Consider the following 15,854-nt stretch of genomic DNA (forward strand, 5'->3'; position numbering starts at 1 on the left):
GTTGAAAGTTGAGAAAGCCTCCCAGAGAGTAGAGCAGAAAGACAAAAAATGGAATCTGGGAGAGGTTAAAGGATCAGTTCAGAAGGCCTACCTAGAAATTGTAAGAGTCCCAGAAAGAGAACACAAGAGAGAGTCAACAAAATGATTCAAGAAAATTTCTCAGAATTGCAAGATGTGAATTTCTAGATTGAAAGGGCCCCCTGAATGCCCAGCACCAAGGTTGAAGGTAGACCCATCCAAGGGCACATGATGGTGCAGTACCAGGTCCTGGGCTCAGATGCATCCAGAGGAGTCTCTCATGAGTCTCTGCACCTCTCCTCTCATCTGACTTGTGTAACCTGTGCTTTGTACCTTAAGTTCCTGTGCTGTCACATCACTGGGTGTCAGGAAGGGGAGGTAGATGTGTCAGTCATACTTAACCAGAAGCTCCAACGTACTGTGAAAATGTATTGAGATGTTCAGTGCCACTGATGCCCCTCAACACCAGCTTCCACCCATCCTGCCACATTTTAGGCTAATGATTATCTTTTTGTCCGCATCTTGTGTGTCTCTTCCTCTGTAGTCCAATCAGAATCTGGTTGTGCCAACATAGTGTCAGCAGCCCCTTGCCAGGCAGAGCCCCAGCAATATGAAGTACAGTTTGGACGGCTGCGGAATTTTCTCACCGGTAAGTACTCAGCACCTTTTCATGTTAAAAAGGGGTGATGCACATTTCCCTCAGAACCTGCTGTGTTCCAGCTATGGTTTTAGGTACCAGGGATCCAAAGGTAGTTGAACACAAGTCTTGTATTCAAACTTATAGTTTGTTGGAACTCCTGAGAGAGTTAAATCCGGAGGTTAAAGGGCTCTGAGCATGCTACTCACTAGTCCGTGGCCTTCAGCACAGTGCCTGTGACATGTGCTGAGTAAGTGGAGGCTCAGTCAGCCATGTAAGGATGCCTCCTTACATGCAGCGGATGTGAAATGGACATTGCTATCACTGCCAGTAAGATAGTACATCTCAAAATGGCCTTTTTCCCTTGTTTCCAAAAGTGCAAGAAAGGAATAATACTCATGAATCAGCAACACAAAAAATTAAAAGTTGTAATTTAGACCAGTTTGTGGGTGGTGTAATAACTGTGGAAATACAGAACCAGTAGATATGAATTATAATGAGGTTTCATAATTCAGTGTTTGACTTTGTCACTTTTAAAAATGAAGTCTTGTAGCCTGTCTGGCGCCTTTAGTTCCTCATATGTAGAGTGAAAAAGGCTATTCAAAGGCAAAATTAAGTGATTTTTGACTAGTCCTAAGACAACTGATTATAATTTTAACGTTGGAGAGATGATTGTAATAAAAGTGACTACGTTAATTCTGGTTCTTAATCAAAGTCTTTTGTTGAGTACTTTCCTTACACAAAACACCTTGAGGTGCAAGAAATACAAAACTTTCTCTGTCCTCAACAGATGGAGAGTAATTATCCACATATTGGTTAGTAGAAAATTATAGTTCAAATACTTTGAAGTTGTTTTATTTTTCTTTCCTTATTTGAACAATCCTTGAGTTAATAATTTTAGTAAGCAATCAGTATATAAACCAAAAATAATATACCTGATTACACACTGAGAATTCTAATTTTACTTCACCCTCATAGTGGCTAGTGTTTGAAAGCAAAGAATCCACATTTCCTGCATTCTGTAGTTGGGCAAAATGACCAGAATGTTACAGGAGTTAAAGGTTACAAAATAAAACCCTAGAGAGGGTTATCTTATCAGTTTCACAGATGTTGAGTGATGGGATTCATAAGTAGAAAATAGTCTTAAATTGTTACAGAAATTAAAAAATTGTAAAGATTAACAGTTTAATAAAAAAAAGTCTATTATGTTTAAACTGGAAAGAAAGAAACTCCAGTACGATCGTTACATCATATGAATGTTAAATATCTCAGAAGAGTGATCAGTTGCTTTCTGTGTCAGCTAAAGATAAAAAAGAAAAATTGGATTTATAAAAAGAATTTCAGAGGTAAGCAAGAACTTGGAGATGAGATATTTTTAACTATTGGCATTGGTTTTTGAGGCTTTAAGCAATTTTTAAATTTTTTTAAATCTGTTTTTAGAAAATAATTTCACTTGGTTTTTAAAATACAGCTATGATTTCCCCTTAATAGATTTCTCTCATCAATCTAGTGATGAGGAAGTTGGTTTAGAAAGAAATGCCTGGCCTCATTTAGCCCTTCTCTTGCATCCATTCAGACTGTATGTACATGAGGCATTGATTGTACTGGAGCTAGGGGTAACAGTAGACTGTGTTGGTGGGGGGCCTGCCCTCTGATGAAGGAGCCAGACAACTTGGGAAGCTCCAAATCTGTCGCTGTGATAGTCTCTATTAGCCTTTTCCTACGTAATTTCTCATCTTGTTTCAAAACTGAGAAAATTGCCTGTTGTCTATAATTTAATTCTTCAGTCCTTGGTCACAGGTTATTTTGAGAGGGAGAATATAAATGGTTTTTCCTTACAGAATGCTTTTTCCTGGAACATTTTTCTCTACCATCAGGTCTCTGAAGAGCAGTCAGCCAAATCAAATGAATAATTATCTCCTGGGCCCCAAGATGGAAGTATAACATATAGTCATTAATCTGAATTGGAGGTTAATCCTAAGTAAGAGGGCCAAAAGTCACAGTTTTTGCATGAAATGTGACAGTAGGGAAAGTGTTTTCATGGACCAGTATGGAACCAATTGCCGCGTATTGAGTCCGCATTTGAAGTGAAGGGAGAGAGAGGTTGGGGTGTAGCAATTAGAGGCGGCCTTCTTGAGGAGAGTAGGCTTTACATTATCACTTGGATTTCAGACATCTGTGGAAGAGAAGTAGAAGAATTTGGGCTCTGTGCAGAGGCATGAACAGAGGGGCAGAGGTGGTGATTATGTTTTCAGGAACCTTGAAGGAGCCCTTTGTTGAAAATGGGCTTTCAGATTGGAGATAAAGACGGAATGGAGGCAGGATTTGACCACAGGCTTAGAAGTGTGACCTTCATCCTGTGTGATGGAGACAAGCCTGGGTGTGACTATGGATATGGGAGCAGTGGACAAGAGTGTTTGTTAAGGAGCGATGGAGGCCAGCCCAAGTCCACTGAAGCCCTGAGGAGGGAGACAGGGCTGTGGAAGTGGAAAGCAGAGTTTTGAGTTCATAGTTTCGTTGTCAAGGTGGGATATCCAGGAGTAAAGGAGGGAGAGCTGAGAATGACTCGGGCTAGGAATGGGGGGTGGGGGGAGGTATACTGAGCAGAAACAAGTCAGGTTTTACTTTTTACATGGTTAGGATGATGGCATCCTGCTGCACAGCATGTAAGGTACAGAACTCATTATCAGCTTTGGAAAAATACTAATTAAAGGCTAGGAGATGAAAAATCCTAAAGGAAATAATGGAGAAAGTGAGTACTAAGGCTGTAGCACCTGCAACATAATTTCTTCTCTGGAAGCTATGGGGTGAGAGGTTCTGTGAGCTCACCTGTTGAGGGCCTTTTCTCCAGGACACTCAGTAGGAAGAGCATAGACTGGAGTCAATCACTCTGGATCTGAACCTGGGGATACCTGGGGCTCTTAGATACAGTTTGGGTGTAAGTGCCTGGCTCATAGAAGGCACACACGCAGTGTTAGTGCCTTAAAGTGAGGTGAGCCTTTGAAGAGCAAGGGAAGTACCGCATCCCTATTTCTAGATGGCAAGTGTTTTTTGTTTTTTTTTTTTATCCTGAGCTTAGTAAATTAAAATACCTCTCATTTTCAAAAATAAGCCTGAAACTTAAGATTGTAAGGAGTTGAAAACAGCCCTTCACCCCAATAGAATATATTGGATATCTAAATGATAAAATTGAATCTTTTTGTTAGTATTTTGAGACTGAAATTTTCCAGAGGTCTTCTAAAGAATTAGAGTATTCAAAGAAATACCAAAATCTGTATTAGTCAGGGTTCTCCAGAGAAACAGGACCAACAGAATGGAATATGTATATAAAGAAAGAGATTTGTCTTAAGGAGTTGGCTCACATGATTGCAGAGACTGACAAGTCCAAAATCTTCAGGGCAGGCCTGCAGACTGGGACCCAGGAGAGCCACAGCTCATGTCCAAAAGCAGTCTTCTGGCAGAATTCCTTCTTCTCCTCATTGTGCTCCTGAGACCTTCAGCGATTGGATGAATCCCACCCACATATGGAGGGGAACCCACTCTGCTTAGTCTACTGATTTAAATGTTCATCTCATCTAAAAAATTTCCTTCACAGAAACATCTAGAATGTTTGACCCAATATCTAAGCAATCTGTCCTAGCCTCATTGACACATAAAATTAACCATCACAAGTCCACCCGCTATGAACCTGGCAACCATACCCATCTTCTTAAAACATAATTAATCTCCAAATAAAGATGATTCACAAGGTCATAATTCTGCCTAACGCTCGGTACAGCTATATTTGGCCACTGGATGCGAATAGCCGACTAATTGGAAAAGACCCTGATGCTGGGAAAGATTGAAGGCAATGGGAGAAGGGGGCGGCAGAGGATGAGATGATTAGATTGCATTGTTGACTCAGTGAACATGAATTTGAGCCAACTCTAGGAGATAGTGAAGGACAGGGAAGTCTGGCAGTCCATGGCAGTCACATAGAGTCAGACACGACTTAGCAACTGAACAACAACAACCAAAAATTCGCTAATCACTTTCTCAGAAGAAGAAACAAAGTCCACAGGTAATGTTTACTCTTCTTGAAACTCTGTGATTTGAAGACTATGATGTAGGGACTTCCCTGGTAGTCCAGTGGTCAGGACTCTGTGCTTCCACTGCAGGGGGCATGGGCTCAGTCCCTGGTCAGGCAACTGAGATCCTGCATGCCATGTGGCACAGCCAAAAAGAGGAGTAAATACTATGATATGCAAACTCAGTGTAACTTATGTTCTGTGGTAAGGGGATAAGAAAGAAAACAAAGGTACTTGCTTACATACGATACACCAACATGTTCATAATAAAATAAGGAGGAGTACTCATGATGATAGTACAGTTCTGGGGTCTGAAACTGGTCACGTGGTTATAGCTGGTCTTTAACTCCCTTCTTCTACTCCCTGTTCAGTATTGCTTTTACCTTTAGTTAGCACCTCAGCTGGTCCTGGTTCTTTACATGGTTCAGTTTAGTTCAATCGCTCAGTCGTGTCCAACCCTTTGCGACCACATGAACCGCAGCACGCCAGGCCTCCCTGTCCATCACCAAATCCTGGAGTCCACCCAAACCCATGCCCATCCTGTCGATGCCATCCAACCATCTCATCCTCTGTCGTCCCCTTCTCCTCCCACCCTCAATCTTTCCCAGCATCAGGGTCTTTTCAGATGAGTCAGCTCTTTGCATCAGGTGGCCAAAGTATTGGAGTTTCATCTTCAACATCAGTCCTTCCAGTGAACACCCAGGATTGATCTCCTTTAGGATGGACTGGTTGGATCTCCTTGCAGTCCAACAGACTCTCAAGAGTCTTCTCCAACACCACAGTTCAAAAGCATCAATTCTTCGGTGCTCAGCTTTCTTCACCGTCCAACTCTCACATCCATACATGACCACTGGAAAAACCATAGCTTTGACTATAAGGACCTTTGTTGGCAAAGTAATGTCTCTGCTTTTTAATATGCTGTCTAGGTTGGTCATAACTTGCCTTCCAAAGAGTAAGCGTATTTTAATTTCATTGCTCCAATCACCATCTGCAGTGATCTTGGAGCCCAGAAAAATAAAGTCAGCCACTGTTTCCACTGTTTCCCCATCTATTTGCCATGAAGTGATGGGACCAGATGCCATGATCTTAGTTTTCTGAATGTTGATCTTTAAGCCAACTTTTTCACTCTCCTCTCTCACTTTCATCAAGAGGCTCTTTAGTTCTTCTTCACTTTCTGCCATAAGGGTAGTGTCATCTGCACATCTGAGGTTATTGATATTTCTCCCGGCAATCTTGATTCCAGCTTGTGCTTCATCCAGCCCAGCGTTTCTCATGATGTACTCTGCATATAAGTTAAATAAGCAGGGTGACAATATACAGCCTTGACGTACTCCATTTCCTGTTTGGAACCAATCTGTTGTTCCATGTCCTGTTCTAACTGTTGCTTCCTGACCTGCATACAGGTTTCTCAAGAGGCAGTTCAGGTGGTCTGGTATTCCCATCTCTTTCAGAATTTTCCACAGTTTATTGTGATCCACACAGTTAAAGGCTTTGGCATAGTCAATAAAGCAGAAATAGATGTTTTTCTGGAACTCTCTTGCTTTTTCAATGATCCATCGGATGTTGGCAATTTGATCTCTGGTTCCTCTGCCTTTTCTAATCCAGCTTGAACATCTGGAAGTTCACGGTTCACATACATATTGCTGAAGCCTGGCTTGGAGAATTTTGAGCATTACTTTACTAGCGTGTGAGATGAGTGCAATTGTGTGGTAGTTTGAGCATTCTTTGGCATCGCCTTTCTTAGGGATTGGAATGAAAACTGACCTTTTCAGTCCTGTGGCCACTGATGAGTTTTTCATATTTGCTGGCATATTGAGTGCAGCACTTTCACAGCATCATCTTTCAGGATTTGAAATAGCTCAACTGGAATTCCATCACCTCCACTAGCTTTGTTGGTAGTGATGCTTCCTAAGGCCCACTTGACTTCACATGCCAGGATGTCTGGCTCTAGGTGAGTGATCACACCATCGTGATTGGGTCGTGAAGATCTTTTTTGTATAGTTCTTCTGTGTATTCTTGCCACCTCTTCTTAATATCTTCTGCTTCTGTTAGGTCCCTACCATTTCTGTCCTTCATTGAGCCCATCTTCGCATGAAATGTTCCCTTGGTATCTCTAATTTTTTTGAAGAGATCTCTAGTCTTTCCCATTCTATTGTTTTCCTCTATTTCTTTGCATTGATCGCTGAGGAAGTCTTTCTTATCTCTCCTTGCTATTCTTTGGAACTCTGCATTCAAATGGGTATATCTTTCCTTTTCTCCTTTGCTTTTCGCTTCCCATCTTTTCATAGCTATTTGTAAGACCTCTTCAGACAGCCATTTTGCTTTTTTGCATTTCTTTTTCTTGGGGATGGTCTTGATCCCTGTCTCCTGTACAATGTCACAAACCTCCATCCATAGTTCATCAGGCACTCTGTCTATCAGATCTAGTCCTTTAAATCTATTTCTCACTTCCACTGTATAGTCATAAGGGATTTGATTTAGGTCATACCTGAATGGTCTAGTTGTTTTCCCCACTTTCTTCAGTTTCATTCTGAATTTGGCAGTAAGGTGTTCATGATCTGAGCCACAGGCAGCTCCCTATCTTGTTTTTGCTGACTGTATAGAGCTTCTCCATCTTTGGCTGCAAAGAATATAATCAGTCTGATTGCAGTGTTGACCATCTGGTGATGTCCATATGTAGAGTCTTTTGTGTTGTTGGAAGAGTGTGTTTGCTATGACCAGTGCGTTCTCTTGGCAGAACTTTACATGGTGGGGTGACACAAACCTCCGTTCCTGAAGGGTCTGGGCCACTACCTGTCCTGCCTTGCTTGGATTGCTGCATTTTTTTATTCACCTTCACCTCAGGGATTGTAGTACTAAGATGCCATAAGTGACCTCCTGTGTTGCAGACACTCTCCTTCCCTCCCTGTGGAGCAGCAGTCCAGCCTCCCCTTGGCAGTCAGGCTCAGTCACCCAGCCAGCACCAGAGCACCCTGAGCCTGTTGGCTCAGAGGCAGGAGCCTAAAGCATCTGGGCAGCAGCCCTAATTCAGTGTGGGATCACTGTAATTGAAATTCATCTTCTAAGAATGCGTTTGAGTGGGGACATGTTTATTCTTAAATGCACACATTCTGCAGTTAATTCACCCGTGGTAAGATGAAATAGAGCATTAAGCAGAGGTGTAGCGTGCTGGAATCATCTCCCTTCTGATTTATATTAATTTACTTAGATACATACAGACATTACACTAGATATGAAACTTTTATGCTTCCTTTATTTTGTTTGAACCTAAAGAAATAAAGTACAAGCAAAATCACAAAAAATAAAGTTCAGATTAGCCAGTGAATGTAACAGATGGATTTTGCCATAAATAACTCACTGCTCCACATGGACCGAGGGCTGGTGTTCCTCAGCTTCCCTGGGGTGCTGGTGCACAGGATATCCCTCCTTGCTGACCACTTGCCTCTGTCCACATATCCGTGGAACCTTTGCTCTGTCACAGCTCTCTGCCTTCCCTCACTTAGGTATCACACACACACACACACACACACACCTCTGTGCTATTCTCATTAGGCTGTGACAAAACTGTACACTTATTTGAGCATTCTTTGTCATGTGGTTTCATGGTGTTTAAGTCTCACATTGGTAAATTATTTAGTTTTAATGACATGAAATCATTCCTCTACTAAATTATCACTGCAAAGAGAAGTTATCTTTTTTAATCAACAAAATCAAAATGAGAACACTGACAGGTGTGAGACACTTAGGGATGAACAATGTCATCTTAGCATTGGGACATGCCAACCAGGGGGCTGTACATGTAAGTGAACCCACTAAGCTAAGAACTTTGATGTTACTGCAGGAGATGAGAGCACTAAAACTGTATGCCAGTACTTGCTAAAGGCCATCCAGATAATTCTGAATTTACCTGTGTTTACTTTTTAAATTATCAAATTAAAGTTTCTGTGAAGAACTCAAGTCTCCCCAGAATCCACGTAAGGTCTCTCCAAGATCTGAGATCCCAATTTGAGCAACGCCAATACGTTGGGGAAAGTACTAACCCAAAGGCCTGTATACAAGCTCCTTTGAATGTGTGTGAGAAGAGGCACACTGTTTAGCTTCTGGGCATCAAATTCCAGGTTTGCTGGCCTGTGGGTCTATGATCTTCCTTCCTTGGTCCAAAGGCTTCGGCCTTAAGTTTCCAGAATTTTGTGTTGGACTTATATTTCAATCCATAGCCTCAGAAAGTAGGGTCCTGGCCAGAAGGAGACTGTGTGCTCCACAGGAGACCATGCTGGTTGTAAAGGCTTCACTTCTTTTTCCTTACAGATTCTGACTCCCAGCACAGCCAAGAAGTGATGCCTCTCCTCTACCCTCTCTTTGTCTACCTCCATCTCAACCTGATCCAGAACAGTCCGAAGAGCACAGTGGAAAGCTTTTACAGCCGCTTCCATGGAATGTTTCTGCAGAACGCCAGCCAGAAGGATGTCATCGAACAGCTCCAGACCACTCAGACCATCCAGGACATCCTGTCTAACTTCCGGTTGCGAGCCTTCCTGGACAACAAGTATGTGGTTCGTCTGCAGGAAGACAGCTACAACTACCTTCTCCGCTACCTCCAGAGTGACAACAACACCGCACTGTGCAGGGTCCTCGCCTGGCACATCCATCTGGACGTGCAGCCTGCCAAGAGGACGGACTACCAGCTCTATACCAGCTGTGGCTCCTCCCGCGGCGAGGGTGGCGGCCTGGAGCCCACCGACGTGCCAGCGCCCATCCTGCAGAATGAGGCCGCGCTGGAGCTCCTGCAGGAGAGCATCAAGCGCGTCAAGGACGGCCCCCCCTCCCTCACCACCATCTGCTTCTACGCCTTCTACAACACAGAGCAGCTGCTGAACACTGCAGAGGTCTCCCCAGACAGCAAGCTGCTCGCAGCAGGCTTTGACAACTCCTGTATAAAACTGTGGAGTCTGCGTTCCAAGAAGTTAAAATCCGAACCCCATCAAGTAGATGTGTCCCGCATCCACTTGGCTTGTGATATCCTAGAGGAGGAGGTAGGCATATCGGTTTTTCTTCCCTACACCTGCCTTACTAATGTGTTTCGAGTATTCTTACCAAACATGACAGATCTTATAGCAAATGGACTTGATTATATTCCTCATCATATAACTAACGCCAGATTAATGCCTGGTAACCTGTAACCAGTGAATTCCTGCTAATGGCCAACCTTGGCCAACAGGAAAATGTTGTAAATGTGAGCTGAACATGATTAACGAACGGTCAGTATGTATTACTACCTGAAATGTGGATATCATTGCTGAGCCTAAAGACCTTTAGCTATGTGTGTGAGTGTGCATGTGTGCATATATAAGCAGTCAGAAGTAGGATTACTGGGTCAGAAGGTATATTGCCGTTTCCCAAGAGTAAACTAGGACACTGTTTCTCTTTCCCCTCCTCCCACCCTCCCTTGGCCTTTGACAGCAGTGTAGTCCTCTGACTTCACCCAGGGTGCCCTGTTTTCGTCCAGCAGTCAGTGTAATGATCTTGTTTGCTTTGATTGGGGGTGGTCACTGGAAAGGACAGGCCTAGTGGCCTGAATTTCAGGTCACTGAGAAGCACTGGCTCAGAAAAATTGAGGGCAAAGGGAAATAGACATGGAACTTCACAGAGTTTGCCTTGCCTGAGAGTGGTGCCTCGGAATTTGCAGGGAGAATACCTTTGTCATATCACCATTGGAATTCAGGTAGCTCAGACTCAACTACTTTGGATGGAAAATTCTTTGCACTAGGTTGAAAGGTTAAGGGTTTTAAAAAAAAGTCACTCAAGTTAATTTCCAGTTGCTGATAAGGATGTTAAGAATATTGGATGTACAAAGTCAGCCTTTTTTACCTATTCCTGTTTTCTGAGTCATTTTCCAGTTAGCATGGCCTTGAGTCTTTGCTTCTTGAAGTTGAGAGAGGAAAATTAGAGGAGTTTGTTATGATGAATAAAGAATCTAAATTCTGATGCACGAACTTTGATTTCTAGAATCTGTAGTGCCCTCCAGCATATTTTTCATTGCACACATATTTGAATTATCAAGTTTCTCTTCATTGGGGACAGTTCTAGCTTCTTGGGGGCTCTTCATATGCAGTGAGGGATACTGACCTCATCTCTCAATTTTCTATTTAGAAAAATTATTCCTGCTGACCGTATAGTTTTGATGATATGATACTGGTTTGGGGATTAGTCTAGGCATTAAAAAATAATATAAAGGAAGAGAGCAAAGGTAGAAAGATAGGTACAAAGATGGAAAGAACATTCAGTTCAGTTCAGTCGCTCAGTCATGTCCAACTCTTTGCGACCCCATGAATTGCAGCACGCCAGGCCTCCCTGTCCATCACCAACTCCTGGAGTCTACCCAAACCCATGTGCATCGAGTCGGTGATGCCATCCAACCATCTCATCCTCTGTCGTCCCCTTCTCCTCCTGCCCCCAATCCTACCCAGCATTAGGATCTTTTCCAATGAGTCAGCTCTGCGCATGAGGTGGCCCAAGTATTGGAGTTTCAGCTTCAACATCAGTCCTTCCAATGAACACCCAAGATTGATCTCCTTTAGGATGAATTGATTGGATCTCCTTGCAGTCCAAGGGACTCTCAAGAGTCTTCTCCAACACCACAGTTCAAAAGCATCAATTCTGCAGCGCTCAGCTTTCTTCACCGTCCAACTCTCACATCCATACATGACCACTGGAAAAACCACAGCCTTGACTAGACGGACTTTTGTAGGCAAAGTAATGTCTCTGCTTGTAAATATGCTATCTAGGTTGGCCATAACCTTCCTTCCAAGGAGTAAGCGTCTTTTAATTTCATGGCTGCAGTCACCATGAGCAGTGATTTTGGAGCCCAAAAAAATAAAGTCTGACACTGTTTCCACTGTTTCCCCATCCATTTCCCATGAAGTGATGGGACCAGATGCCATGATCTTAGTTTTCCGAACGTTGAGCTTTAAGCCAACTTTTTCACTCTCCTCTTTCACTTTCATCAAGAGGCTCTTTAGTTCTTCTTCACTTTCTGAAATAAGGGTGGTGTCATCCGCATATCTGAGGTTATTGATATTTCTCCCGGCAATCTTGATTCCAGCTTGTGTTTCTTCCAGCCCAGCGTTTCTCATGATGTACTCTGCATATAAGTTAAATAAGCAGGGTGACAATATACAGCCTTGATGTACTCCTTTTCCTATTTGGAACCAGTCTGTTGTTGCATGTCCAGTTCTAACTGTTGCTTCCTGACCTGCATACAGGTTTCTCAAGAGACAGGTCAGATGGTCTGGTATTCCCATCTCTTTCAGAATTTTCCACAGTTTATTGTGATCCACACAGTCAAAGGCTTTGGCATAGTCAATAAAGCAGAAATAGATGTTTTTCTGGAACTCTCTTGCTTTTTCGATGATCCATCGGATATTGGCAATTTGATCTCTGGTTCCTCTGCCTTTTCTAAAACCATTTTGAACATCTGGAAGTTCACAGTTCACGTATTGCTGAAGCCTGGCTTGGAGAATTTTGAGTATTACTTTACTAGCATGTGAGATGAGTGCAATTGTGCGGTAGTTTGAGCATTCTTTGGCATTGCCTTTCTTTGGGATTGGAATGAAAACTGACCTTTTCCAGTCCTGTGGCCACTGCTGAGTGTTCCAAATTTGCTGGCATATCGAGTGCAACACTTTCACAGCATCACCTTTGAGGATTTGAAATAGCTCAACTGGAATTCCATCACCTCCACTAGCTTTGTTCGTAGTGATGCTTTCTAAGGCCCACTTGACTTCACATTCCAGGATGTCTGGCTCTAGGTGAGTGATCACACCATCATGATTATCTGGGTCGTGAAGATCTTTTTTGTGTAGTTCTTCTGTGTATTCTTGCCACCTCTTCTTAATATCTTCTGCTTCTGTTAGGTCCATACCATTTCTGTTCTTTATCGAGCCTATCTTTGCATGAAATGTTCCCTTGGTATCTCTAATTTTTTTGAAGAGATCTCTAGTCTTTCCCAATCTGTTGTTTTCCTCTATTTCTTTGCACTGATCGCTGAGGAAGGCTTTCTTATCTTTCCTTGCTATTCTTTGGAACTCTGCATTCAGATGGGAATATCTTTCCTTTTCTCCTTTGCTTTTCGCTTCTCTTCTCTTCCCAGCTATCTCTGTAAGGCCTCCTGAGACAGCCATTTTGCTTTTTTGCATTTCTTTTCCATGGGGATGGTCTTGATCCCTGTCTGCTGTACAATTCACGAACCTCTGTCCATAGTTCATCAGGCACTCTGTCTATCAGATCTAGTCCCTTAAATCTATTTGTCACTTCTGCTGTATACTCATAAGGGATTTGATCTAGGTCATACCTGAATGGACTAGTGGTTTTCCCTACTTTCTTCAATTTAAGTCTGAATGGACTAGTGGTTTTCCCTACTTTCTTCAATTTAAGTCTGAATTTGGCAATAAGGAGTTCATGATCTGAGCCACAGTCCGCTCCTGGTCTTGTTTTTGCTGACTGTATAGAGCTTCTCCATCTTTGGCTGCAAAGTATATAATCAGTCTGATTTCGGTGTTGACCATCTGGTGATGTCCACGTGTAGAGTCTTCTCTTGTGTTGTTGGAAGAGGGTGTTTGCTGTTACCAGTGCATTCTCTTGGCAAAACTCTATTAGCCTTTGCCCTGCTTCATTCTGTACTCCAAGGCCAAATTTGCCTGTTACGCCATGTGTTTCTTGACTTCCTACTTTTGCATTCCAGTCCCCTATAATGAAAGGACATCTATTTTGGGTGTTAGTTCTAGAAAGTCTTGTAGGTCTTCATAGAACCGTTCAACTTCAGCTTCTTTGGCATTACTTGTCGGTGCATAGACTTGGATTACTGTGATATTGAATGGTTTGCCTTGGAAATGTACAGAGATCATTCTATCGTTTTTGAGATTGCATCCAAGTACTGCCTTTCGGACTCTTTTGTTGACCATGATGGCTACTCCATTTCTTCTAAGGGATTCTTGCCCACAGTAGTAGATATAATGGTCATCTGAGTTAGATTCACCCATTCCAGTCCATCTTAGTTCGCTGATTCCTAGAATATCGACGTTCACTCTTGCCATCTCCTATTTGACCACTTCCAATTTGCCTTGATTCATGGACCTAACATTCCAGGTTCCTATGCGATATTGCTCTTTACAGCATCGGACTTTGCATCTATCACCAGTCACCTCCACAGCTGGATATCATTTTTGCTTTGGCTCCATCCCGTCATGCTTTCTGGAGTTATTTCTCCACTGCTCTCCATTAGCATATTGGGCACCTACTGACCTGGGGAGTTCATCTTTCAGTGTCCTATCTTTTTGCCTTTTCATACTGTTCATGGGGTTCTCAAGGCAAGAATACTGAACTGGTTTGCCATGCCCTCCTCCAGTGGACCACATTCTGTCAGACCTCTCCACCATGACCCATCCTTCTTGGGTGGCCCCACACGGCATGGCTTAGTTTCACTGAGATAGACAAGGCTGTGGTCCGTGTGATCAGATTAGCTGCTGCTGCTGCTGCTGCTGCTGCTGCTGCTAAATCGCTTCAGTCGTGTCCGACTCTGTGCGACCCCATAGACAGCAGCCCACCAGGCTCCACCGTCCCTGGGATTCTCCAGGCAAGAATACTGGAGTGGGTTGCCATTTCCTTCTCCAGATCAGATTAGCTAGTTTTCTGTAATTTTAGTTTCAGTGTGTCTGCCCTCTGATGCCCTCTTGCAACACTTACCGTCTTACTTGGTTTTCTCTTACCTTGGACATGGGGTATTTCTTCATGGCTGCTCCAGCAAAGTGTAGCCGTTGCTCCTTACCTTGGACAAGGGCTATCTACTCACAATGGCCCCTCCTGACCTTAAATGTGGAGTAACTCCTCTCGGCCCTCCTATGCCCACGCAGCCCCTGCTCCTTGGGCCTTGGCCCCCGGCCCCGGCCCGGCCTAGCCCCTGTCGGCGTCGGCCGCCACCCCCGGCCCCCTGGCCCGGCCCAACCCCTGTTGGCCGCCGCCCCCGGCTCCCGGCCCCGCCTAGCTCCTGTCGGCCGCCGCCCCCGGCCCCCGGGCGGGCCTAGGTCCTCTCCGCCAGGCTTCTGCGCGGAGCCGTCGCAGCCGCCTCACTTCTGCACGGAAATAACATTAGATTAAAATAAAAATTTTTAAGATTCCTCCCTGGCTACCACTGAATTTTATAATATGTGAGTTTTATATCATTTTGTAAAAAATCAAGAGCAATAACCAAAACCTTCTGTGTAAGCATAAAATTACCCACAATTCAACTGGATTTACAGCACTGCCCTCAGCTTCTGCCATTTCCACTGGAAGATAATCTTGATTAGCCTTGGGAATCTGTTTGCTGGCCCAGCACTGCTGCTCGTATTACCCCGGTGCCAGCAGCCTCCTCCTGGTGGAGACACGCAGAGTGGAGAGAGGGTCTGCCCTCCCACTTTGTGCCGTACGGGATGACGGAGAGAGCTTGTCGATTGGCAGCTGCACGTTTTTAATATTTGTGCAGCATGATAAAACCACAAGTACCAGAAAGGAGGACTTGCCCTCCTTTCCAGTTATGTGGATAGGACACCAGCCTCCCTGCAACCTCAGCCCAGCAGTGCAGCTCCTATGTTCAGTTCATTTAACGTCTGGTCGTTCTTCCCCAACCTGGTCATCTTTAAGTTTGAAAAGTTAAGTCAGTGTTGTCAATAATACTCAGTTCTGTAGTTTGTGTACCAGACTGTCATAGATCTATGCTAACCAATAGGAATATAATGTGAGCCATATGTATAATTTAAGTTTTTCTAGGCATCACATTAAAAAGGTAAGAAGAAGTAGTCGGTATTAATTTTACTAATGTATTTTCGATTCATTGTAGCCAAAATATCATTTCTGCATGTAAGCAGTATTTTCAAAATTTTAATGAAATCTGTTACAGTCTGCATTTTTGTCCTAAGCCTTAGAAACCGTGGTATATTTACACATACAGCACATGTCCATTTACACTGGCCAGCAGCCACCTTTTCTCTCCTTGATTATGCTTCTATCTGCTCACACAGTAGCAGTGTCTCACCTGCTTCCAGGTCTTGCCCACTCCCAAGCCCAGCCATATTTAATTTCTTTCAGCTCCATTGGTA

At 43.5% G+C, this 15,854-nt stretch overlaps 1 protein-coding gene across 6 annotated transcripts in view; it reads left to right on the forward strand.

The window, feature by feature from the left end:
* TAF5L (TATA-box binding protein associated factor 5 like) overlaps positions 1-15,854 on the forward strand; it is a 35,158-nt gene that overhangs the window by 15,337 nt on the left and 3,967 nt on the right. For all 6 annotated transcript variants that reach the window (XM_081570300.1, XM_081570301.1, XM_081570299.1 and 3 more), the window contains 2 exons: positions 563-667; positions 9,031-9,755. In XM_081570300.1, coding sequence (XP_081426426.1) covers positions 563-667; positions 9,031-9,755 — 830 coding nt within the window. The remainder of the gene's footprint in view (positions 1-562; positions 668-9,030; positions 9,756-15,854) is intronic.

The sequence above is a fragment of the Giraffa tippelskirchi genome, chromosome 2 (genome assembly GCF_054371585.1).
Source record: "Giraffa tippelskirchi isolate mGirTip1 chromosome 2, T2T-mGirTip1v1.2.pri, whole genome shotgun sequence".
In the NCBI taxonomy this organism is placed as follows: Eukaryota; Metazoa; Chordata; class Mammalia; order Artiodactyla; family Giraffidae; genus Giraffa; species Giraffa tippelskirchi.